General features: G+C 43.0%; 1 protein-coding gene across 1 annotated transcript in view; it reads left to right on the plus strand.

The window, feature by feature from the left end:
* Positions 1–82: 82 nt before the first annotated feature.
* slc4a4b (solute carrier family 4 member 4b) overlaps positions 83–24,299 on the plus strand; it is a gene marked incomplete at both ends in the record, with an annotated part of 38,551 nt that continues 14,334 nt past the window's right edge. Inside the window, 9 exons of the mRNA XM_083898948.1 lie at positions 83–102; positions 7,451–7,524; positions 8,463–8,627; positions 16,914–17,046; positions 20,034–20,194; positions 20,290–20,469; positions 21,508–21,584; positions 23,189–23,346; positions 23,452–23,539. Of these exons, the coding sequence (XP_083755074.1) occupies positions 83–102; positions 7,451–7,524; positions 8,463–8,627; positions 16,914–17,046; positions 20,034–20,194; positions 20,290–20,469; positions 21,508–21,584; positions 23,189–23,346; positions 23,452–23,539 (1,056 nt within the window). The remainder of the gene's footprint in view (positions 103–7,450; positions 7,525–8,462; positions 8,628–16,913; positions 17,047–20,033; positions 20,195–20,289; positions 20,470–21,507; positions 21,585–23,188; positions 23,347–23,451; positions 23,540–24,299) is intronic.

Here is a 24,299-nt window from a genome sequence, read left to right on the forward strand (position 1 = left end):
CCTCAGAGGTGAAGAAACAAACACGAGTGAGTGAGTTAAAGTGAGCGGAAGGACGAGCCGTGTGAAGGACAACTTTGTCACCATGAGTTCCGACAAGACCAAGTAAGTTTTTTTACGACCTCTTTCCTTGTTTTCACTCATTACGCACCGAAACTAAACCTTTTTTTTTTTCAACTTCCTGGCCAGGTTGAAAAAAAAACTAAAAAAGTGACAAAAAGGCGCCAGGTTTGTCGTAATTTTGTCTACAACAAGTTAAACGTTAATTCGGGCGTCTTACGTGGACACGGTGTGCGTAAATCACGCGCACCTGGGTTCGGTTAGTTCCACGTTGGTGAGACGTGTGTGCGCGGACTATTTGTTGTGCTTCTAATCACGTTATTAAACGCGAAACAACGTCTACCGCTTCACCTGAGTCACGTCACTCCTCCCCGGAGAAGGAGAAGCCGCGGTGGCTTTGAACGAACGGCTGCTAATCCGTCTTTTCCACGAACCTGTCACTCTCCATTAGAGAGACACGCGGGAGCGCAGGCCAAGCGCCGGGGAACGTGTCTCTCTCTCTTTGCTTTCTCTGCAAAGCTGCGTGGAGCTGATGATTCGCAGACCATGTGGTCCGTGTGAGCTGACACCCCCAAAAATGCACACACACACACCACACACACACGCGCGGGTCCCGCGTGCGCAATGACGCACGGAAACCATTCTTTTCGCGTCTGCACCACTTTTTTCTCCTGACGTGCAGCTGAAAGTCATCAGCTGTTTTGATCCGCAGCCAGTTCAGTTCAGTCACAGTGGATCTCAGCTGAAATTCCCCCCGCAACTGTTTTCAGGGAGGAGGCTTTCAGGGGCGTTACAAGATACTTTAGGTTGTGGGGGGGCCTCAGGCAAAAGGGACCAAGGGGGAACCCCCAATTCACTAAATTCATATCTAAATTCACTTTGTAATACTCTGAATTTAACTCTAGGGGGCACATGTTTACTCATTGTTGCGCAATCTCTCTTGTTTTGAAGTGTATGAAGCTTTTGGCAACAGGTTAGTGACACGGGGGGGCTCCAATAACCCTTTAAGGTACTTCTCAACCATTTGGTAGACCACAGTTTAAGTCACTGCATCTCATTGAAAAATGCATCAAGCTGAACTCACTAACACTTAATGTGACTTGTTCTGAATGTTGGACTTTATGAATTATGCAAACCAGGTTTATTGTGAACAGACGTCTCAACCGTTTGATAGAGGCCTGTATCTGAAATACTGTAGGGTCTAATAAAAAAAAAATATATAGATAGATAGATGGATAGATTTTTGTTATTGTTATCATAAGTAAATGTAATAAAAAATGCAAATAATTTTTTTTCCTTTGCTTTTTTCTTGGTGTGTACCTTAAAGGGTTAAGATTGGGGTCCCGCTGTGTATCTGCATTGCACAAAGTCTTGTTTTTTCATTTCGGAGCATGTTAAAGCTGTTGTGTAGGCTCACGCAAACAGGCTAAAGTCGCTCTGAAAACGTATAGAGGTGTCCAAAATGTTTCGGGAAGGGAGTTCTACTGCTCAGGTATGATGTTATTGATGACGGATGCGGCATACATGTAATGTTGCACGGCTTATGTTCAAGGAGGTAAAACGATGACGACAAAAATCGCCAAATCACTTCATTTGTCTTTATCTGCTGAATCAAATTTGTCTCAGGACTGACGGATGTGTCCTCGTCATCATTTTTCAGAGGCAAACTCTCTGTCAACGTAGCAGCAGCAGCAGCCTCACACACTGTGGAACCAACACTGGTGTGTGACACGTAGCAGGTCATGGAGTTTAAAGGGGGGGTTTCTCCAGAAAATGTCTTTTTTTTTTTCAAAAGGAATGATGTCGAGCTAAAGCAAGCAAATGGCTTTTGTCCTCGTTATGGGGTTTCCAACCATGGCGTAATTGCCGTCTCATGTACATAACAATCATAACATTTAAAGAGCGTCTCGTAAAAAAAGCGTAGATTGTGGAATTAACACGACCCATAGTTGAGTAACTGTACTGTATCATGAGGCCTGTATACACACACACACACGAGTCTGTCGTCATATCTTCTCAGAACCAACATTTCCATGAGCCCTAAAATCTCAAAGCACCACCCTTGATTTTCCGTGTTAATGACTATTGTCATAGCCCTCCATCTCTAACCCTTAACCTGCATACCTAACATTTATACGCATGCTCCACATCATATTTTCCACTTTTTGTGAGTTTCTGTGGCAACGTTACAGCGCCACATTCAGGCCTGGAGTATATACTACAGCGTTTAGAGTTGTTTTTGTGTGTATGAAGACATTTATTTTCTTCGTTATTCTGTTTGTGGAAAATATTTTGAGGTCCTTAACCCTTTAAGGTACAAGAATAAGCAAAGGAAAAATTATTTCTTTGCATTTTTTGTTTTATTTACTTAACAATAATGACAATCACATTTTTTTTTTTAATTAGACCCTACAGTATTTCAGATGCAGGCCTCTACCAAACGGTTGAGACGTCTGTTCATAATAAACCTGGTTTGCATAATTCATTAAGTACAACATTCAGAACAAGTGACCTTCATTTAGTGTTGGTGAGTTCAGCTTGATGCATTTTTCAATGACATATAGTCACTTAAAGTGTAGTCAACCAAATGGTTGAGTAGCACCTTAAAGGGTTAAAGTGACCCGTCACGTCTGTCCTTCACAATGGAAGGCGAACCTTTGTGAAAACAAGGGGCGATTCTTTACGGTTTGTGAGGTTGTGAAATCTGGTTTTGCTATGGGGAAGTGTGTCTCGCTCTCCACGTTATGTGTCATATGTTTGCTTGGATGACTGACTGGAAAACTTGAAAGCGCTTTTTGTGCGGTGCAGGGTGACGCAACGTGCGACTGGGTAATCCTCCACTTCCTTGTCCATTCCAATGTGTTCAGACGAAATTCCAGAATTCAGGGTGTACCTGAGAGATGGGGAATCTTAAACAACAACTTCATCAGCCCGTTTCATGAAACTGTCTTTATTTAATTTTAATGTATGGAGCCTGGGTATCACCTCAGATTTCCTGAAACTAATTGACTGGTCTCGAATCAGTTCCTGATCCATTATGTGGGTTTATTGAGTAACTGAGAACTTTTGTCATCTGCTATTTTGGTCATCAAGTTCACAAATCTCCCATGTATCTTGTGATAGTACCAAGATAGTATAGACTCATTCAAATTAAGATTGATCAAATCTATATTTAAAGGTGCATTATGTAATAAATCTAAAGCAACTGGCCATAAAATCCTCCTAATATGTCACTCAGGAATAATGTTCATATAACAAACTGAACTCACCAACAACAGTACAGCCAAAATATTTGCATTAAAAAAATATATATTTTGCAGACTGCAAATCATGTTTGTGTTTTGGCATGTGGCGCCACCTACCGCCTTCTAACTATATTTGCATTAAGTAGAGTCTCAGCTGCCGAGCATCCACGGGTTGCCAGTTACGTCTGAGCTACGATGGCGGAGAAAACGAAACATAAAAGACCTCGGTGTTTTGAATTTGAGTGTAGTAACTGTTTTTGGCCACATTCTTACACATGGCGCCTTTAAGTCTACATCGATTTTAATGAAAATATAGTACGTATAAAGTAGATGCCGCAGATTGTTCCCTGGTTCTTTTCTCTCCAGTGTTGTTCCCCAACCTTAAATGTCACATTGGAATCTGTGAATCACTTTCACCATTTTTCTGTGGTTTTATGGAACAAGTGATGCGCTGAGAAAATTGAATTATTGTCGGTTCCAGCAAAAAACAAACGAACGATTAACTCTTAAAGTGTATTCTATCCCGTCGAGTCTGAAATGGGTCGTCATTTCAGCCGACTGAATCAGGGACTGACTTTAAGCTTTTCGTGAACCAGCCGCTTGTTTGGCGTTGGGGGTGGGTTGCTTGTTGAACCTGGCTGCTGGGCTTTGGGTGCGTCATTCTGCAAAGACACGGCAGTGATCCCTGATCCTCAAGCAGCTGATTCTGGTTCCTCACGCACAGACAGGTTTATCCAGCCTCGTGAGGTCGCAGAGGGGTTGGAGCAGCGAGAGAGGTTCACCAGTGGATGCAGCTGGCCGCTCAGGACCCTCATCCAGCTTTTGATTCTATTGAATCAGGTGGTGGAAGTCGTTGCAGGAAATGAAAAAGATCAGGGATCTCAGGATCTTATCCACCTCGTCCTTTTATACACAAGATATAGAGTTGGACTCGAGTCTTTAAATAAAGACGACCTCTTTTAGACTTTGCTGACAAGGTTGGATCGTTCCACTAAATCCCTCCAAACATATTGCATGTGTAATGCTAGTATAAAGGTGCAATGTGTAACCTTTCAGGGGCCTTTATTGGCAGCCAGAAACTGAATAAAGTGTTTTGTAGACGTGTTAAATTGCCGAGAAGTAAAAAAAAAAATGTTTTTATTAGGGATGAGCCGATGCTGGACACCATCACTGGATTTGTATAGAAGGAAATAAAATCCGATGTCATTTAACGCTTCACTGAGTGTGTTTACAGGCACACTAGAAAACCGATTATCGGGTTTTTGTAGTTATCTGGTTATCAAAGTGCTCATGTAAACGGGATAAACCGATATCATTATCCGTTTATTGCCTTTATCGTATTTTGAAAAACCCGTTTAACACACCTCGGTTTCTGTAACCGACGCGCGACGCGTTTCCACGACGACTAACCGGGAAAAAGACGCGAATGAAGTCGCGTTTACGTGCCGCGACACCGGAGTCCAGGCACCGTTTACCAGTTGGCCCTGTTAGCTGCATTAGCTCCTTTTAGCACCGGTTAGCGCACACCTACAGTCGAACGGTAGCGGTCTGTTTATCAAAATGAAAAGAGCAGCGCTACAAATAACCAGCGTACCTGTGTACTGCATACCTCTGTTTTTAAAGTTTAGCGTTACTTTAGAGACTCGTTTTAACAATTCGGAGTCATGCTCGCCTTTTTCCAACCAGTCGTCATGGAAACGTGTCAGCACTAGTATACACCTTAAACGGTTTATTCCAGTTACCCGATTATTGCCATATAGTGTGTATGTAAACGAACGCACTGTAAAGAGAGACTGGGCTGATAACGTAGAACAAAAATTAGCGATGAGCCCCCCATAGCCTTAAAATAAGCATTTTATATGTATTTTTGCTGCCATGTTTCTACAGTAGCCTACATGGACAAACCAGTCACTGGAGACACTGGACATGTAAGAATGGAATGAAACCGCTCCGTCTTTGTGTTTCTTTTAAGCGTGCTTCCTCTCGATCCGCCTGCTGTGTATCTCTATGAGATACAGGTCAGAAACACTGTGACAAAATCAGTTCCTGAAGCTGTTATTTTCTGTACGGCCTGTCCTACAGTGGGGGAGAAGAAGAAGAAGAAAAAAAAAAGATAACGCTCCTAGGCGAGCAGAACAGATTGTGCAGAAATCTGCAGTTAAACGATAGAGTTGACCCTCTCCCGACGGCACCGTGTGGGAACTTGACCTCTGTTATTGTGGTGCGACAAAAGACACCAACACACAGGCCTAATCGCTGCATTAGTAACGCTTGTCAATGTTGGCACGAGGCCCAGACACCCCCCCCCCCCTCCTCATCACTCATTTGATCTCGAAGCTTGGTGGCACAACATTGCGTCTGTCGGGCAATCATAGAATTCCTCAATCTCCCTCAAGGCCAGATAACCGTATCCTCTGGGGCCGTTCAGATGAGCTTCGCGGAGGAACAAGTTGTATCCTTCCTGACTTTGTTTATGCAGTCGTCGTGTTTGCCCTCGTTTTTTTTTTTGTGTGTTTTTTTTTGGGAACCGTCGGGGGGGATTGTCCAGCTCGCCCAGTGGAAACTGTTCACGTGTTTATTAACCATTTAACATTCTCGATTGCCATCCTAAATCAAATATTTATGTTTCGTTTATCTGTTCTCATAAAGAGGTCGGTCAGATTAGCCATGACAGAGGAGTTCCATAATTTGATCCTGACACGCTTCTTGCGTCTCAGAACCAGGAGCGGACCGTCTCATCTGCTCTGCGTCTCTTTGTCTTTTATTGTAGATTAAAATAGCCGTGTTATTCCACATGTACCTATATTACACGAGCGTTTGATGAGGTTGGATTGGTCGACTGCGACTGTATGGAGTTGATCATTAAGTTTTTACATTGGGGAAACTTTCTGTATTTTCTTAATCCAAGCTAACAAAGATGGGCGAGACTGCGATTAAAACGAGGCAATCAGTGATGGGAGACTTCCCCCCCCCCACGCAACAAGCCTCTGGCGGCCTCTGTTGGTCATATTGGCAAGTGCAAGTGTGGAAGCACAGACGGAGCCACTAAAAACAGACAATACAGTTATTATATTATCATTCAGGCCAAATACTTTCCTTTATATTTCCCATTTATGGGCTTTTTAATTGTTATGCCGCATCTCAAATTTGATTCATAAACTTCAAGAATCGATTTATTATTATTTTTAAAGTTTCTATTTCGAAAAATAACACAAAACACCATTTTGTGTTATTTTTTTAGAGTTTATTTGTGTAGCTTCTGGGAGAAAAAGACGGCTAGCCTAAGCTTTTATTTATATATTAAGTTATTTTTTGTACAGTAAGTAAGTTTTTATTTGTTTTGAATGAATCAATGTTAACTTTTGTCTTAAGTTTGCCTTAAGTGTGATCACATTATCTTATACAAACTTTACTGTTTTGGTGCCATAATTTGCCTTAACACACTATGCATTGTATCAAGTTTTGAATCGAGAATCGTATGAATCGAATCGTGAGCCACCCAAAGATTCACATCCCTATAGATTTACTTCCAACCGTGCAGGAAGCTTGAGACTTGATGATCGAGGGAACATTCAGGACATGCAGTCAGTCAGTCAGTCAGTCAGTCAGTTGGGCCTTGACGTGAATATAAGGCCTTGTGATTGTGTGTGAACTTGAAGAACCGGTGTGAATGATTTAATGAGTATGTCGAGTGCGCGTTCACCTTGCACTCATTAAAACATGAAAACATGCACTCGATTACAAAATTAACTTTCTTCATTTTGTGAGCGTGTGTTCAAGAATGCGGGTGATAATTAGGTGAAAGTCGTCGCAGTGCATCAAAACCGCAATGCGACGCTTCTTAGAATAACTGCTTTTTGCTCTTCTTATGCAGTTAAACGTGTTTATTTCTAATTGTTTTATGTGTTTAAATGTGACATCATTGCACCACTGATTACTGACTGTTTCCCTGTGTGCATTTCTTTGCTGTTACGCAACAACTAGAGGTTGACGGGTTCAGAATAAGGGGATTTTTTTTTTCTTTTAAAGTTAATGACAAGGTGCTGAGTCACTGTCAGGATTTTGTTCCTTTGCAGATGAAATGTTGCTCAAATGTTCAAATGCTGATCCTTATCTAAAACTTTCTCTTTTTTTTTTTTTTTTAATAGAGTGGAGGATGAGGCCGTGTTGGACAGAGGAGCGACCTTCATCAAGCACATTTGCGATGAAGAGGAAGTCGAAGGTGAGGTGATCCCGTTGACAGGCCGTGACTCATCCGTGTGTGTGTTTTCCAGACGAAACTTGACATAATTGGCCGTGCTTCCTCGCGAAAAGCGAAGCGTCACTCGTTCTCCCTGCGGTATCGGCACCAGATGCACATGCACAACGTAGTTTTCTAATCCCGTTCGCTGCTGAAGCCGCAAAGAAGAATTCTTCTAGGGCGACGCCTACGCGCACTCGGTGACACGTCGACGGTTGCGCTTGTGAAAACCACGTCAGAATGTCTGGCGTGCCGTCAAGCTGTTTGTGCATTGAAATCAGCACCAGTTGTCTGCAAGGCTTTGTGTTGCACATCACATGTGTTTTGGTTTTGATAAGAAACACAGCTGACGAGTGACGTGTCACCCCAAGAATTCAAAATACTGGCTAATGAGTTTAGTTACAGCTGCCGTTTATAGCTATTGTAAGCAGAGAAGAGAGCATTTGCAAAATAAGCTCATAAATTACATGTAAAGCTGCAGTAAGCAGGACTGCAAGTCATCACTAAAAGACATGTGCATGGTATTATGTGATAAAATGGGGAAATGCTTATTTGAAACTTACTTGGTCAGTCCAGATTCCAGTTGGGAGCATTTCCTCGTCCGTCTTTCTTTCTCTGTAATTACTTCCTGGAGAGATTATGTAATTTCCTGTAGGGGAAGTAGTTGACATTTATTTAGTTTCACAGTCATGACATGGCGCAACAATCCACCAATTGTTGCGTGGTTTCAGCGTCGGCATTGGGCCAACAACAAAAACACGTCTCGTGATCATCGGATCGGTGTCACCAGATCAACCGGTCCCCCGCTGTTTTTGGCATTGCCAGTGGTGTGGCAGCTAACCACTCATTAGGATTACAATGATGTTGTTGTTGTTGCTATTATGAGTGTAATCTGACCTGCATTCCCTGTATTGCGACAGGTCACCACACCGTCTACATCGGCGTGCACGTTCCCAAGAGCTTCCACCGCCGGCGACGACACCGACGCAAGTCCGGCCACAAGGAGAAGCGAGAGCGATCGGAGGGCAACAAGTCGGACGCGGAGACGGCGGACGAGGCCACCACGAACATCCTCAAGCCTCTCAGTGAGTTCTGAAACTGTACGAACGAATGTATAAATCTCTCTCTCGAGACGTTTGGTCGAGGTCCAGCAGAACCTCGATAAATCAGGACGGGCCTACAGGATGTCGCTGCTCCTGTACTTAAGGGGGTTAGTTCTTCAAATAGAGCCAGGGAGATGTGGGTGGGGTGACGGCCCAAGAGAACAAGAAATCATCAGGCACGCGGGGGGGGTAATGGGAACATGTTGAATACTAATCTGAAAATGACACTCGGTTTTGGCTTAAAGTGTGTAAAGTAGAAACAACAGTGGCATTAACTGTCGCCGTGATGATTAACTGATGATGGAACTTAGTGGGAAACGGATTCCCAGAGGCTTAAAACTTAAAAAAAAAAAGTAGAGTGGAAGGAAGAAAAAAAGAAGTGGTGGAATAAACAGAAAAATGTAAGATGCTAAATGATGGGATGGGGTTTATTACAACGTCAACTAGGGATGCACCGATTCACTTTTTTTCCACTTCCGATACCTGAATTTGGATATCTGCCTGGTCAATAATGCTCATCTGCTATCTGGCTAGCTAGCTGTAAACTGTGGAATGGATTTCAATGAGACTCCGCGTCTCATTGAGAGAGGCCTCCGCTCAGGAAATCCATTCCACTTTTTGCAGCCAGCTAGCAAAGTAGTCAGGGAATCACTTGTGAAGACATCAGAATCGGAAACCTCTACAGTTGGATCGAAAATTTCCGATCCGTGAATTACGTCTGTATCATAACCCGATACTGGATCGGATCGGCCCCATCCCTTTCGTCAACTAGGGATGTTATGATCTGGCGTATCAGATCGGAGCTGATCTGGGCAGTTTTTAAATTGATCGGTGATCGGAAATCTCCCCGGGTTACCTCGCCTCCATCTTTCACATCAGAACAGAGCGCTGGTGACACGCTGTACTAGCGTTAGCTGTAGCTCGACAGTAGCAGCTGAAGTATTATCATTTGTTTCAGAGCTGGTGTGCCGATTACGTCACTTCCAGGTATTGGCCAATCACAAGACAGTTGGGAAAGCTCTTGTTGGCTGTCCAATCACAACACAGTTCTGTCTTCTGGGTGTGAGAGAGCGCGGCTGACGAGAGCTTCAGTGAGGAGAGATTTCTTTCGGCTCATTTACAGCAACTAGGGGGTTTTTGACAATAAAAACAAGTTAATGTATGTAAATAGACCTCCGTAACTCGCATATAAGTGTGATAGGACCACTCTATGGGAGCTTTATATGTAAAAACAAGACGACAACAATAATCCATAAAATAGTGGTTCACTGCAGCAACAAAGCAGGACCAACCGCGTCGAGTAAGTGTCAGTCAACAAAGCAATAGCGAGAGGCCAAAGTGCATGTTAAAGATTGTTATAAGCCTCCTCCTTACGATAGAGAAAACACACCAGATGTCTTATACCGAAGCTTAGACATTAATCCTGAAATGATGTTCTCATGGAGGAATTGTATTCACAAAAGAGCCTTTAGATATAGGTCAGTTTGAAGCCATACATCTCCTGCATGTACAAGAAGAAGTGCGTTAAATAACGGGTGGGAAAGCCAGCAACAAACAGCCCACAAGTGTCAGTTTTCAGTATATGAGCCATTTGATTGTGAGGGTGGGGATCTCCGTTTTGTAACTCTAAGCCTTAATGAAGGCCCTGCGCCTCCACGCAAACCTCTTGGGTGGTTTTATTTTTAATTTATTTATTTTAACAGCACCACAACATTTCAGTTGGGCACCAAAAGCTATTTTACGAGACGTACAATTACGATGACAGCGGAATCCACCTGAAAGTGGCAGAGACTGAAAATGATCCTAATTGGAGGTTATTTACTACACATTGTCGTCTAGCCCCGAGGTAACCATTATAGTCTCAAACTGGGGTTAAAGGAGGAAATGCAAGGGATTTTACGTCGCAGCTCACCGAGGCGTGTGTGGACGGGAGACGGCAGCGGCACGCAATTTTCGGCTTCTGTCGCATTAAAGTACGCTCGTGCTAATTAGGATTTCTGAACTGGTAATTACAGTGATGGTTGGAATAGATTATCGACCGTTAAAATAAAGCTCTGCTTAAATATGTGCAGTCGAATCGCCTTTTTCGTATTTGCAGTAAAAGAAAATAATTTATTTTTCTGACTTTTCACCCAATTAAATGTGGGTATTTTCTAGTTTCTTTGGAGGATTTGTCCGCTCACGCTTCCGTTTCTTTCGCATCGCTTTCCCGTTTAATTTCCTTTCATTTCTTCTTCGTGGGCCATAGATCGTAGATCTATTTCTTTCGTCTGTGAATGAAGCTTCTGCTTCAAGACGACTCACACTCTGGCAGGTTTTTCCTCTTGTAAGAACACCGTGATACAAGACGCAATTCGTAAAAGTTCATTGTAATATCGCTTTTTCACCGTACAGTTCCAGCTCGGCTCGGCTCAACTCGACCAGGCGCGCCATCTTCCGTTACTACGGTGCCTCCTTGACGTCGTTTTTTTGTGACACAAAGCAGTTCTTTTCAGTGTACACACTATGAAATCAAAGTACGAGACTGTACCTAAAAAGGTCGCTCCAGTTGTACCCTATCAGGGTACAAGCACTGTATCTTTTTCAGTGTGTACAGGTACATTTTTGTCTCTAGGGGTGCAGAAATGTTTCTTTAGAGGTACAAATTTGAAAGGTACAGTGCTTGTACCCTGATAGGGTACAACTGGAGCGACAAAGTATTTGTACCTTTTTTAGGTACAGTCTTTGATTTCTTGGTGTGTACTTAATCAGTTGATTTAAAAAGATTTGTTCAATACTTCCTGCATGAAAGGAGCGCAGATGCAATCACTGAACTGAAATACAGAGTGGGTTGTGGGTTTGGAAATGTATTCGCTAAATGTTGAAGATTAACGCATGTTTTTTTTTTTAACCGATCCACAGTTTGACATTGTTTTATTCTTGCCTCGCTTATAAATACTGTGAAAGAACTCTCCAGAAGTTACAGTTACACCCTGGACCTTTTGTACACTGTAAAAAAAAAAAAGTTGCGAAAACTCAAAATTTCAAGGCAATTTGATGAAAGACATTTTTTTAGTATACAGCCCAACAAAAGATCTCATATTTTTTCTTTTTTTTTCAAAAAGTTACATCAACTAATACTATTTTGTTAGGCAAACTTGCTAGTTAGAGTTGTGCCAACTCAAAATTCTCTTTTCAAACAGTTTGGCTAACTAATCTTGTTCAGATAATGTAAAAAAAAAATGTATTAAAAAAATAAAATTTTGATTTGGCACAACTGTAACTTACAAGTTTGTCTAAATAAATAATATTAGTTGTTGTTTGTTTGGGCTGTAAAATGTTGAGTTTTCTTTTTTACAGTGTAGGCTATGGAAAAACAAACTGGGACAGAGTAAATTGACAAAATTTAAAACAAGCAAAACTGGGTTTTCTTACAACACGAGTCGTTGTGCTTGTCAGGCGTGAGGCAGTCGAGCTGCTTTCAGACATGCACTGACGTTTGCCTCTCGTGTGCGTGTGTGTGTGTGTGTGTGTGTGTGTAAATGCAAATGTCTGCAAAAAGTTCCTTCGAGCATTCTTGGAACTCCCCCCCCCCCTGCCTGGTCCTCCGTTAAATCTCTGGATAATGTTTAAATGAGCCCGTGCGCTCGCTCCTTCATGCGCAACACGCCTCGCATGGACAAGTTAGACTTTCTACTGCTGTTGTAAATACTTCTGATATCTCCCGCCTCATTCATCATAGCAAAATGTCCAGGCTCAGTGTTGCAGAGATACAGTACACCATTTGGTTTTGGGTAGTGCGATGGCACCGTAATGGAAAACGATGAATCAGGATTTAAACAAAACGGGAGGTAATCCAGCCTCTGTGTCTTGTATGTTCACTCCCCCCCCCCCCCCATGACTGCACTTGTCTTAATCGAGCCACATCACCGTGTCTTCAGATGAGCACCTTAAATAATCCCCCCTCACCCCTCCACCACCACCGTCATGGTGCTGGCTCCTCGCTGACGCCGTAATCCTCCTTGTTGTGCCTCATGCTCGGGCGTGCTGAGTCATCTCAAGGCTCCTGATATGATAGAGCGGTTGCTCGTGTTAATCTCTCCGCTGATATTGTTTGCCGCCCGTCTGATCAGTGCATGAGTCACGCGTAGTTTGGCTACAAGGCCATAGTGTGTCGGTAAACACGAACATAAAAGAGAAACTTTACTCTCGGGCTGAACGGTGCATGTGTAATTAATGTAAAAGTTCACATTTTTATGGCGACATGTGTATCCTCAATCTTTTTTTTTTTTTCAATCTTTGACACAGAACTCAAGCTCAACTTGCATGATTTCACTGTCGTTATAATATACATTTTTCATCTGTACCTCATAGTGGTTTCACATCTCCTATAGTAGGGGTCTGCAACCTGTGGCTCTAGGCCCTCATGTGGCTCTTCAGCCACTCTGCGGTGGCTCCTTGTAGCTTTGAAGAAAATGCATGAAAAGTTCTGTCCTATCTTTAGATCCATGTACTTTACGCCAGGTTTTCTCATACATAAACTACGCAAAATTGTTTTATTTCATGTTAAAGTTGGTTTTCTACTCTTTAGAGGTTGGCTATCAACTTTACGTGTGATATTATGATAATTTTAACGAACAAATAGGTTTTTGCGGCTCCAGATTAATTTTTATTTGGGTGCGGAGTGGACAAAAATGGCTCTTTTCATTCTAAAGCATTGGTTCTCAAAGTGCGGCCCGCAGAAACATTTCTGGTAGCCCTCAATGAATTACAGTTGATTGTTTGAATCCTGGAGCTACTACGCTTGCTAAATGTTTATTGGACATTACTGGATACAGACCAATAAGTGTTTTTTTCCTTTGGCGGCCCTCAGTCCAATGTTGGGTTCCTAAATTGGCCCTCAGGTATCAACACTTTGAGGACCCTTGTTCTAAAGGTTGCAGACCCTTTGTCCTATAAGGTCATTTAAGAACAAATGGAACAAAAATACCCTGTGCGTGTGGTCACTAGATAATAAAATGCTTGATCGGCACTTCCATGTTGCCCTAAATTACTATCCTTAGTTTAGCCCAGCATCATTTGTGCGTTTATGGTACAAACATGGTGACATTTAGTGTAAATGCATACAGTCTGATATTCAATCTATGGATGAACAACCAGTCAGTGGGACAGTTATGTGCGTCCCACTCTCTGAAGAAGATCTGAAGTGTAAATAGTGTTGGGTTGAATCAGGTCGACAGACCCTGCTCTCTTGTTGAGCAGAAGTTGTAAATATCTTGAATGTTTCCTCTTTTTTTTTTTCATGGATTGGCATCCATCTATAGCTCTAAACTTTGTGTTTTGACTTCCCTCGCGGCAACATGTGTGAACACGTTGAGGACAGGTTAAGGGGGGGGTGCATCGCAGCAGTCTGTGAACACTCTGTGAAGATGTAGCACAAGAGAATTTGATGTGCCGGTGTTAGCCTGACGTCAAATTCAACCCAACTCGCAAACCCAACACACAGCTGTCTACTTTCTTGGATTCTCCCCCCTGTTTTGCCCTCCCTCTGTATTTGCATAATGCTGTTGATTCTGGCGAAACCCTGTGGCGCTGTCCACTTCTTCAAAGTCGTGTGCGTCACGACAACAAAAGGCAGGTTTTCATTGATAACACGAGTTGTGGGGCTTCAGAGGGCGAGTAGTTGTTGTGTACACCGCGAGGCGACATGAAAGGGTATCGCGTTTGCGAGGCAGGTTCTGCGAGTCGGCCAAAAAGTGACTCAAAGGTCTTGTGGGGTATGAGTGGAAAAAACTCTCATGTGGCGGTTTTTTGTGCTAAAATGCATATAATGTATTCAAATATTCCACGTTGCGATGCCTCTACATTCAAAAGATGTTCCCGAGACATTGATCTAGACCTGTTTCCCCCCCCCCCTTGCATCATCAGCAGGGCAGCTCCTACTGTACTATTTTAAAAGCAAGCACACTAAGTAAAGCTCAGGTTCTCTCAGGTCGGGATTAAGAGGTTACGGAGACCGAACATTATGTGGTTTGAAGGTTTTGTCCTTTGGAATCCTCGCTCTGGTAACCTGTATGGAGACAAAGCTGCTGAAATAGCCTGTGTGTCCTCCCCCCCCCCCCCCCCCCCCTCCACGATGTCATCACCTCACAGTTGCACAATGTTTTGTTTTTTGTTGTTTTTGTTGAACTGTTAAAAGACAATGTAGTTCATAAGCGGGTTATGAATTGTTCTGTGACTAAGACTTCTGGAAAGGAAGCGTTAAGAGGAAAGTGAACGTTTCTGTGGAAACGATCGATACTCTTATGTAAGAGGGAAGTAGTATTTAAAATTCCTGGGGAATGTTCTTCCTTGTGTTATGAAAGGTCTGTCTGTCCTACTTAAAGCTGCAGTGCTTAACTTAAAGGTACAATATGTAGTATTTATGGGTTTATATAACCCAAAATCCACTTTTTTATACATATAATGTGCTCCTGCATTGTCTAGTCGCTGTATAATAGTTTTTGTTTCATTTTCGTAGTGTTTCAAAAAGTCATGTTAAATAACATGACCGCGGACCGCGGTTGCATAGCCACTGTTAGCAGCGAGACGCCATGTTTCTACCGGAGCCTGTAAGGACAAACGCGAGAGAACAAAACAAGCGTCTCTTTACTTGTAGCGGAAGTCCCGCCTCCTCTCTCTCCGCTTCGTCTGCTACGGCCGCGGTAGCTCCGCCCTCTCCCTCACCTCACGAACCTCATCTGCTGACACGGAGAAAGACGACGAGGACGGCATTTGACCAGCTGCGGATACCGTAGCACTCAGGGAAGGGGGGGGGGGTGAGCAGAGCAGAGCAGCAGGTCTTTGTTGTAAATTTCAGCCTCTCCTCTAGATGGCACTATAATTTACTTATTTCCCCTTTAAAGGCTGTTCTACCTCTGTTCAGTCTTTGACGTGTAACATTTTTTTTGTATGCTGCGTAACAGGCAGCCTGTGAAGCAAAACTATCAGACTTGACTGCGTTCGTGCATTTGCGCGTTTATGCCGTCAAACTGCTGAACAACCGGTTTTTTTTTTTAGCCGTAGACGTTAAGTGCAACGCAGGCATGTTGTGGTGTGACACGAGATCTAAACGCAGACACCCTGAGCCACACGCGTGACATCGGGTGAACTCATTTGATGACGGTTTGAACGAAACGGCCGTTTGTAGTGCGTGAATTTCAAATACAAACAGTTTTTAAATGTCAGCACTCATGTCCTGGGATCAACTCGGCAAGCAGTGTGTGCGTGTGTGTCATACTGTATATAGAGGCAGTTTTAAACCTTCTTTGTAGATCATTATGACCAAAACAAACATGTAAAGGTGCCTATATTGCCTTAACCGTCAGCAAACGAATGCCCTTCGGTTTACAGACAAATACATCGTCCAGCCTTTCAACAAAACACAACTGTTGTCTTGAATCATCAGCCGTCTTTGTCATTGACTTTTCTAAAACCACAACGGCGATGGCGAAATATTCAATCTAGGTCGTCTTTTCAACAGTGACGAGTGTATAATAGTTGTTGCATCACTGACGCCGTAGCACAGCATTTCAACACCTCACTTTTTAGTTTTAGATATGACGGATACGAGTGAACTTTTGCCCGTGTCATCAAACATGATCACACCTGTTTTCTCAGCTGCATCGATGTAGTAGTATGAAAGTCTGAGTGCATTAAATCGGGCCTTCAACTATCGTTTTCACAGTTTTTATTGGTTCATGCCAAAAGTGTAATTTTGAGGAAAAACTGATCGACGTTTACAAACGCGGAAAACTATGCCTATACCATAAAATGACTTCGCTTCACTAACCGATTATTGCAATGGTTGGAGTCGCTGAAACGATTAATCGATGAATCGATGATTAATCGATGAATCGATGATTAATCGATGAATCGATGATTAATCGATGAATCGATTATTAATCGATTACTAAATCAATCGCCAACTATTTTGATATTGATCGGTTTGAAACTTTTTTCATTATTAAAACAAGATTTTTGATTGTTTCAGCTTCTTAAACGTGAATATTTTCTTTGTTTCTTTGCTCCACATAACGAACATAACATAAGAAATCATTAAAACTGAATCATTTTGGTTTGTGGACAAAACGAGACATTTGAGAACATCGTCATTTCCGTTTTTTAACATTTTCTGACATTTTATCGACCAACCGATTCATCGATTAATGATGAAAATAATCCTTAGTTGCAGCTCTACTGAAAACACAATATTTGCCCGAATCCTAACTCGTCTCGTTCTCCTTGAAGTTTCCCCGGCGGAGAGGATCAAGTTTATCCTGGGAGAGGAGGACGATGGCCCGCCGCCGCCTCAGCTCTTCACCGAGCTGGACGAGCTCCTGTCTGTGGACGGTCAGGAGATGGAGTGGAAGGAGACGGCCAGGTGAGAGGCTAAACGACAACACCCCCCCTCCCCCTCCCTTCCTCCCTCCCTCCCACCCTCTCTCTCTCAATTCCGGTGCAGTCAGCGGAACACAATCCCGTATGAATAATCACGTTTTGTGTGTAAAGGGAAACAGGCTGCACTGCGGTGAACTCCCAGTCGTTTTTCTTATCTGAGATCTGTCACACCTGCTCTGTGGCACCAGGAAAAGGCAGAAACTTCCACATGGCAACAAAGACTAATGTTGCAGCTGAAAAAGTTGAACATTGTAACTGTGCCGCTTATCTGTTAATTCTCCGGTAAAGTAGAGAGGCGTTCCTTTCGAATTTCCCAGCAGCAGATTAGTTTAATTTGATCTTCTGCTACAGAGAGGAACAACCAGTTATACACATCAAAGTCTGTTGACAGTTTTTGGGAAGTACCATTTGTACACAGAGCAGTGTGTAAATGTTGGCGGCTGAGTTGCATTGTGGGCAACAAAGAGCACTTTGGACCTTCTTTCAAAGTCGTTCGCAAGTGAATGATTTTTTTGTCGATAATAAAAATGAAGTTGGATGAAATAAATGAAACCAGAAGATGAACGAACGTGTGGCGCTAAAAAGCCAGTAGAAGCAGTTGAAGAAGGAATTGTCGTTTCATGAAGGAGTCAATCCAGATTAAATGCATCCCCCACTCGTTTAATCCGGGTTTATGAGTTTCGGACCATGTCCGCAAAAGGTCATTGACGTGGGTTGAAGTACACTACCGGGCAAAAGTTTGAGGGTCACCTATAAAATTTTTGTTGTGTTTTCCATTAACCCTTTAAAGTGCTACTCAACCATTTGGTTCACCTCAATTTAAGTCACTATATCTCATTGGAAAAAAGCATCAAGCTGAACTCGCTAACACATAGTACTTTATGAATTATGCAAACCAGGTTTATCGTGAACAGACGTCTCAACCGTTTGGTAGAGGCCTGTATCTGCAATACTGTAGAGTATAATTGAAAAAAAATAAATATATATATATATATATATATATATTGATTGTCGTTATTATCATAAATAAAAAAATGCAAATCAATAATTTTCCCTTTGCTTTTTTCTTGGCGCGTTCCTTAAAGGGTTAAAAGTCACACTTTTATTCATCAAAAGGGTTAGGGTTAGGGTTGCCCTTCAAACTTTGCTTTGTCAAATAACCAGCAAAACTGTTTTCAGCTGCACAAGGGTTTTCTAATCATCCAATAGCCTTCTAACGCCATTAGCAAACACAATGTACGATTAGAACACTGAGAGGGCCTCTATACACCTATGTACATATTAAATCATTAAAAACCAGACGTTTGCAGCTAGAGTAGTCGTTTACCACATTAACGGAGTGTATTTCTGATTCATTTAATGTTATATTCGTTGAAAAAAAAAAGTGCTTTTCCTTCAAAAATAAGGACATTTCTAAGTGAGCCCAAATTTGGTGTACTACTTAGTGTAGTTTTTGAGGAATCAGACACGGGCCAGACAGACGTACAGATTTGGCATCAAAAACATATCCTTTTTCCCGGAGAGGGGGTAATAACTTACAGTCTGCAGACGAGCGCTTCTTTTCAGCAGCCAGCATTTTAAATTCTTTTCTTCTTTTAGAAATGAAGGAGTCACTCGCATGAAAAAGGAAGGTAAAATAACTCCTTGAGGTCGACTGACTGCGCCTTCGTTGCCAGGCTCCTCTCCCACTAAAGTGGTGGGGGGGGGGGGGGTCACACGGGCTCGTCTATGATATTCAGATAGATACTCTATCCTAAGAGGAAACCCCATACTTAGGCCTCAGGAGAATGGCTCTTTGTATTAGTACCATGTGTGGCATTATTGTCCCAAAAAAAAAAAAGAATCCTTGTCCTCGATTTTCAACTTCATGATCTTCAAGTATCCATGGTCGCGGCAGAGTTTAGTTTCTCCGTGCCACCACGCTTGGTGGCTGACGATATTCTTCTTGCGTGCCGTGTATTTTCCTCGAGTCTAGACGTTTATTTTTAAATTCCATGATGCCCTGCGTCCCTTATTCTTCGTGAACTGTGACCACTTCAAAAACACAACAAGGTTGTTTTAGTAAAGAAAGAAGAAGCCATCGTGTCTGTTTTTTGTTTTTTTTGTTCACAGGCCATGTTTGCTTGTAAACTTTTAAATCCACCGATGTATATGGTTATTTATATTATGCAGTGACCTTTCAGGAGCCCGCATGAGAAGCGAGGAGAACAATCGTTGCACACACTCTGTTGTAGGGGGATTTTCTTTTTAAATGCCACTTTTATTGGCATTTAATTAAGGGCCAATTCCAATTCCTATCTTAACCCTCAAGATCAACCCTTAATCTTAACTGGCCCTCAAAACCAAGTGTTGAGGGTTATTTTGTCACTTAGAAATAAGGACACCCCTTAAATGCAGATACGTCTTCAGACTGCGGGGGGCAGAATAACACGAAAGCTGCGTCCAGTCTGTCAACTCCAAAAAAAGAAGAAGAAGAACACATTTATTTATTACGATCCGTTTGTCAGTCAAGTTATTATGTTGTCAGTTAGTTATAAGATGATACTCCAACCACGGACATATTGAAAAGTAAACAATAGCAAACGATCGCGTGTGTGCGCCAGCTATTGACAAAAGATCGTAAAATAAAAATAAATGTTACGCAACAATGACGTCAGTAATCCATAATATGGGCCTAAACTAAGATCATACAATGGTTTTCATCATTTTTATATCTCTATTAACAAAGAAAATACTTTCAACGCCATCTTTCTTATGTGAAAACACGCAATGCATTCTGGGTAGCCCTTGCTCCCAATGGTGGTCTCGGAAAATTTCAATATTGAGGGCGATACACCCCTTAAACTCGCCCCTCAACTTAATTTTTCTGAGAATCGGGACAGCACTTGCACTAGAGGGAGCGCGCATTTTTGAGATTGAGGGTTAAGCAAGGAATTGGAATTCACCCCAAGTCCATGCATTTCTTTACAGGTGGATCAAGTTTGAGGAAAAGGTGGAGAAGGGTGGCGAGCGCTGGAGTAAGCCTCACGTGGCCACGCTGTCCTTGCACAGTTTGATGGAACTCAAGACGTGCATCGAGAAAGGGACGATCATGCTGGACCTCGAGGCCTCAACGCTGCCGCAGATCGTGGGTAAGGTGGCGTTTTCGAGGGCGGCGGCGGCGGCTCTTCTTGCACAATGTGGAAGGTTCTCGATTTAAGTCTTCGATCTTTCCCTCGCAACGCAGAGATGGTCATCGACAACCAGATCGAGACCGGTCAGTTGAAAACGGAGCTCAAGGAGAAGGTGAAGTACACGCTGCTGCGGAAGCATCGCCACCAGACCAAGAAGTCCAACTTGCGCTCTCTCGCGGACATCGGCAAGAGTGTGTCCAGCGCGAGTAAACTGTTTTCCCACCAGGAAAATGGTAATAAGAAGTACAACAACAAAAACGACAACGACTCCGTTCTGTTCTACTTTTGTTTCCTCAAACGCATTTCCTTTTCTTCTTGTCTTTTCTGCAGCTTTTCAACTTGTTTGTTCTTTTCCTTTTTTTCTTTCTCTTTCCTTCTCTGTGGGTTTATTCTGCCCTCGATTTCCTGCTGTGTCTGGGGTGTGATAGCACGCGGCCCCCTCGAGCCCCCTCCTGTGCCTTGTTTAACCCCGCAAGACTCGGAGGAACCGTGCGACGTCACGAGGAGCTCCAGCACGGGATACCTCTGTAAGTGAGGTAGCAGCGCTCCCTCTGAAGGCAGCGTGTATCTAGAATTTAAGTAGAATATAAGAATTTAGTCCTACTTGTCTAGTTCTGCAAAGCCTCAATAATTCAGTCTTTTTAAATCGAGCCGTTTCCAAACTTTAGAACGTTGTCTCTCTGTGGATTCTGAAAATCATCACACCCCTGATCGACACACAAGACGATATCAAGTATTTCCATTTCCATTATTGACCTCCGCTGTTTGTCTGTCTGTTGGCAACATAACTTGAAAAGTCACTGGCGGATTTGGATGAAATTTTCAGGAAATGTCTGCCATGGGACCAGAAAGAAGTGATTCAATTTCGGGCGTGATCCGTGGGGGTGGGCTGAGCTGCCTTGGAGGAGGTCTGTGCTCTCCGAGTGCTTTTCTAGTTTATTGAATGAATGGGACGTTTCAATATTTTGGGTCTATTATCCATAAATTGGCAAGTTTAATCCCTCCATATAAGCGCAACAATTCTTTTAGATTGATTACAAACATTTTGTGACTATTTGAAGGTTAATTACAACTAAAAAGACCTTATGTACAGATACAGTACTGTCTGGTATTAGGCCCAAATCTTCTCCGACTCTCTTCATGTGCTCTCCTGATGCTTTTCTTTTCTCGGACTCCTTCTTCCTTCTTGACACAGTAATGTCTCTTTTTGAAAGTACTGCAGCCTCATCTGGTCTTTTTAATCCCAACACATTGTCTTTGCCTCTCTGCAGGTAGCCCGACCACTGCCCATCGGAACCTCACCTCCAACAGCCTGTGTGACTTCTCTGACAAACCAGAGAAGGATCAGGTAAAGGCCACACTATACTTCTCCGACTGCGTAACCACAGAGACACCTCGAGCCTTCATAGTTCTCCGTCCTGGTGCCGCACTGCAATTCTCCGCCCGATCAGTAGGGGTCACTACGCAGGGTTGTTGCGCTTCTGGCTCCAGTGAGCGAGTCTGAGAGAGAAAGACAGCTGAATAACATTGAAACAGTGGCGGTTTCTCACTTTTTTGTGTCCCGGAATGCAGTTTTAAGATAATTTGAGGCGCAAAATTAGCCATTTAGAGTGTAAACATGTGTATTAAGCTATGACGTATTTATAGTTTGGCATCGACGTCGTCAGCGGTGATCAGCTCCGCCTCTGTGGACGCTCGGTGTGCACTGTGAGCCGGCACAGAGCAGCGTTCTCTCGGCCTGTCCTGAGGACCAATCGCAGCCCTTGCCGTCTCTGTTGACCCTTGATGGAGTGACGGATACTTAGATACGTAGAGCACTTTACACAGGACTATAAATTGGACTTAATGTTTTACTGGGCATATGAAGCCTCTTTCACACAAAAATTAGTACTAAGGAACACACCACAAAGGGCAATTTACAATTTTACCTGTGGCAGTAACAACACAGTAGAGCTCAATGACAGTCATTATTATTTTGTACAATTTGCCTTTGGTTTCTTGTTCAAATGCATCACTGAATGAATGAATTGTCCCAAGTTGTAAAAAGGAAGGTTTGTGAAACATTTTTGTACTTTCACACTAAATCCAATCGGAACTCACCCGTGTGAATTCCAGACACATTCCCACTGGTCAAAAAACCCATTTTAAAATTAGGATTGAACAGGTTTTTTTGGCCGGTGTGACAGTTACAAATGATCATTCAGGCTTCTATTTACAACACAAGGTCATGTGTTGGCCCGTGTGTTCGCACAAGCTTCCGAGAGCCTCGCATACCAGTCAGATAAGACCCTCTGGCTCTGTATCTCCGGCTCCGTGCAACAAAAGCTCACTGTCTCCCGTCTGTCATGCGAGTCACATACAGTTTCTCTCTGTGTGACTCACAGCTGGGGTAATTGGCTCGAGGGTGTACAAGGGGGGGGGGGAGAAAAAGAAAAAGAAATATCAATGAAGCAGTTTAACAGTTAACAACTCGAATTACACTCCGGCGACGGCTAATGTAAGCGCGGGTTTGTTAGAATGGTCTGGCCTTTGACATCGCACCGAGGCCCGAGTTAATCATCTCCTTTTCGAGTACGTTTTCTCTGTAATCCTCCGTGTCTTTCACCGAGTGTGGCCTGTGCATGTTGCTTCACCGACATACTTCACTACTGGATATGAAACTGACCTACAGTCTGTTTATTAGGTGGCATAAATAAATTCGAGCGGCTATTCAGTGCATAATTGCAGGAAAGGGAGGTCACTACCTGTTCTTAAGTGCTTATAGACACAATAAAAAACACGTCAGTCTCTTGCCTTCGTGCAGAGATATTTTAATCGCCGCTTTAATTTGGAATCCAAGATGAATTGCATGCACACATCCTGCTCTTTAGATCCGTTTCCTTCATCGTTTTCGTACAAATCTCTGCCTTGTGTAATCACTCGCTCTGCTCTGCTCTCGCCGTCTCCCAACAGTTGAAGAACAAGTTCATGAAAAAGTTGCCCCGCGACGCGGAGGCGTCGAACGTGCTGGTCGGAGAGGTCGATTTCCTGGAAGCCCCCTTCGTCGCGTTCGTTCGTCTGCAGAACGCCGTCATGCTGGGGGCTCTGACTGAGGTCCCCGTGCCCACGAGGTACAGCAACGCTGCGTTACTAACGTTTTAAATCGTTTTATATCTCGCCAAACTGATTCCGACTTTGGAAAGTGTGCACTAACGGCTTATTGTCTTTGTCCTTAGATTTCTCTTTGTGCTGCTGGGCCCTAAAGGTAAAGCAAAGTCTTATCATGAGATTGGAAGAGCCATCGCCACCCTGATGTCAGATGAGGTTTGTTATCACTGTTTCTTTCATATTATATGGGGAAAAAAAACACAATATTTATGCTTAAAGACAGACCAGACAGTGGGGGAGAAGGTTAAAGTCTTTTTTCCAGCCTTCAGTATCTTCAGTCTCGCCTGCTTTGACGTCCAAATCTCCCCTGTGTTGTTACCAAGCAGCGCGTCATTGTTTTTAGTCCTTGCAGCACCTGGCCTGCCGGTTCCCCATAGGCCTTGACTCTACTGAGTATATCTCGCGTGTCAACACAAGCAGGATAAGAAGTGGTTTCCAGGATTTCCTCGAGTTGAACTCTGCAGCTCTCGTGTTACGGTGATGTCACACGGGGGGCTTATCGAGCCGTCCCCAAAAACGGGCCTCAGACGCACGTTTTATCAGTTAGGAACATTGGTTCTCAAAGTGCGGCCCGGGGGCCAATGGCGGCCCGCAGAAACATTTCTGGGCGGCCCGCAGTGAATTACAGTTGATAGTTTTAATCCAGGTGCTACTAAGCTTGTTAAATGTTTATTGGACATTACTGGATACTGACCAATAAGTGTAAACAAAAATACTGGGTATTTACCTGGATTACCTGAATTTTAGTGTATTATTGTGTTATAAGCTGGTAATAAGCAGGTTGCTAGTAAATATATGGTAATGGAAATGTGTTACTTGGTATTAACCTGTAATTAGAAGGTAAGAACAATGGCCAAAATACTGTAATTACCCAGTAAATTATAAAGCGTTATTGTATGAATGCTTAAATTACTTG

The sequence above is a fragment of the Microchirus variegatus genome (genome assembly GCF_963457635.1).
Source record: "Microchirus variegatus genome assembly, chromosome: 1".
Taxonomy (NCBI): domain Eukaryota; kingdom Metazoa; phylum Chordata; class Actinopteri; order Pleuronectiformes; family Soleidae; genus Microchirus; species Microchirus variegatus.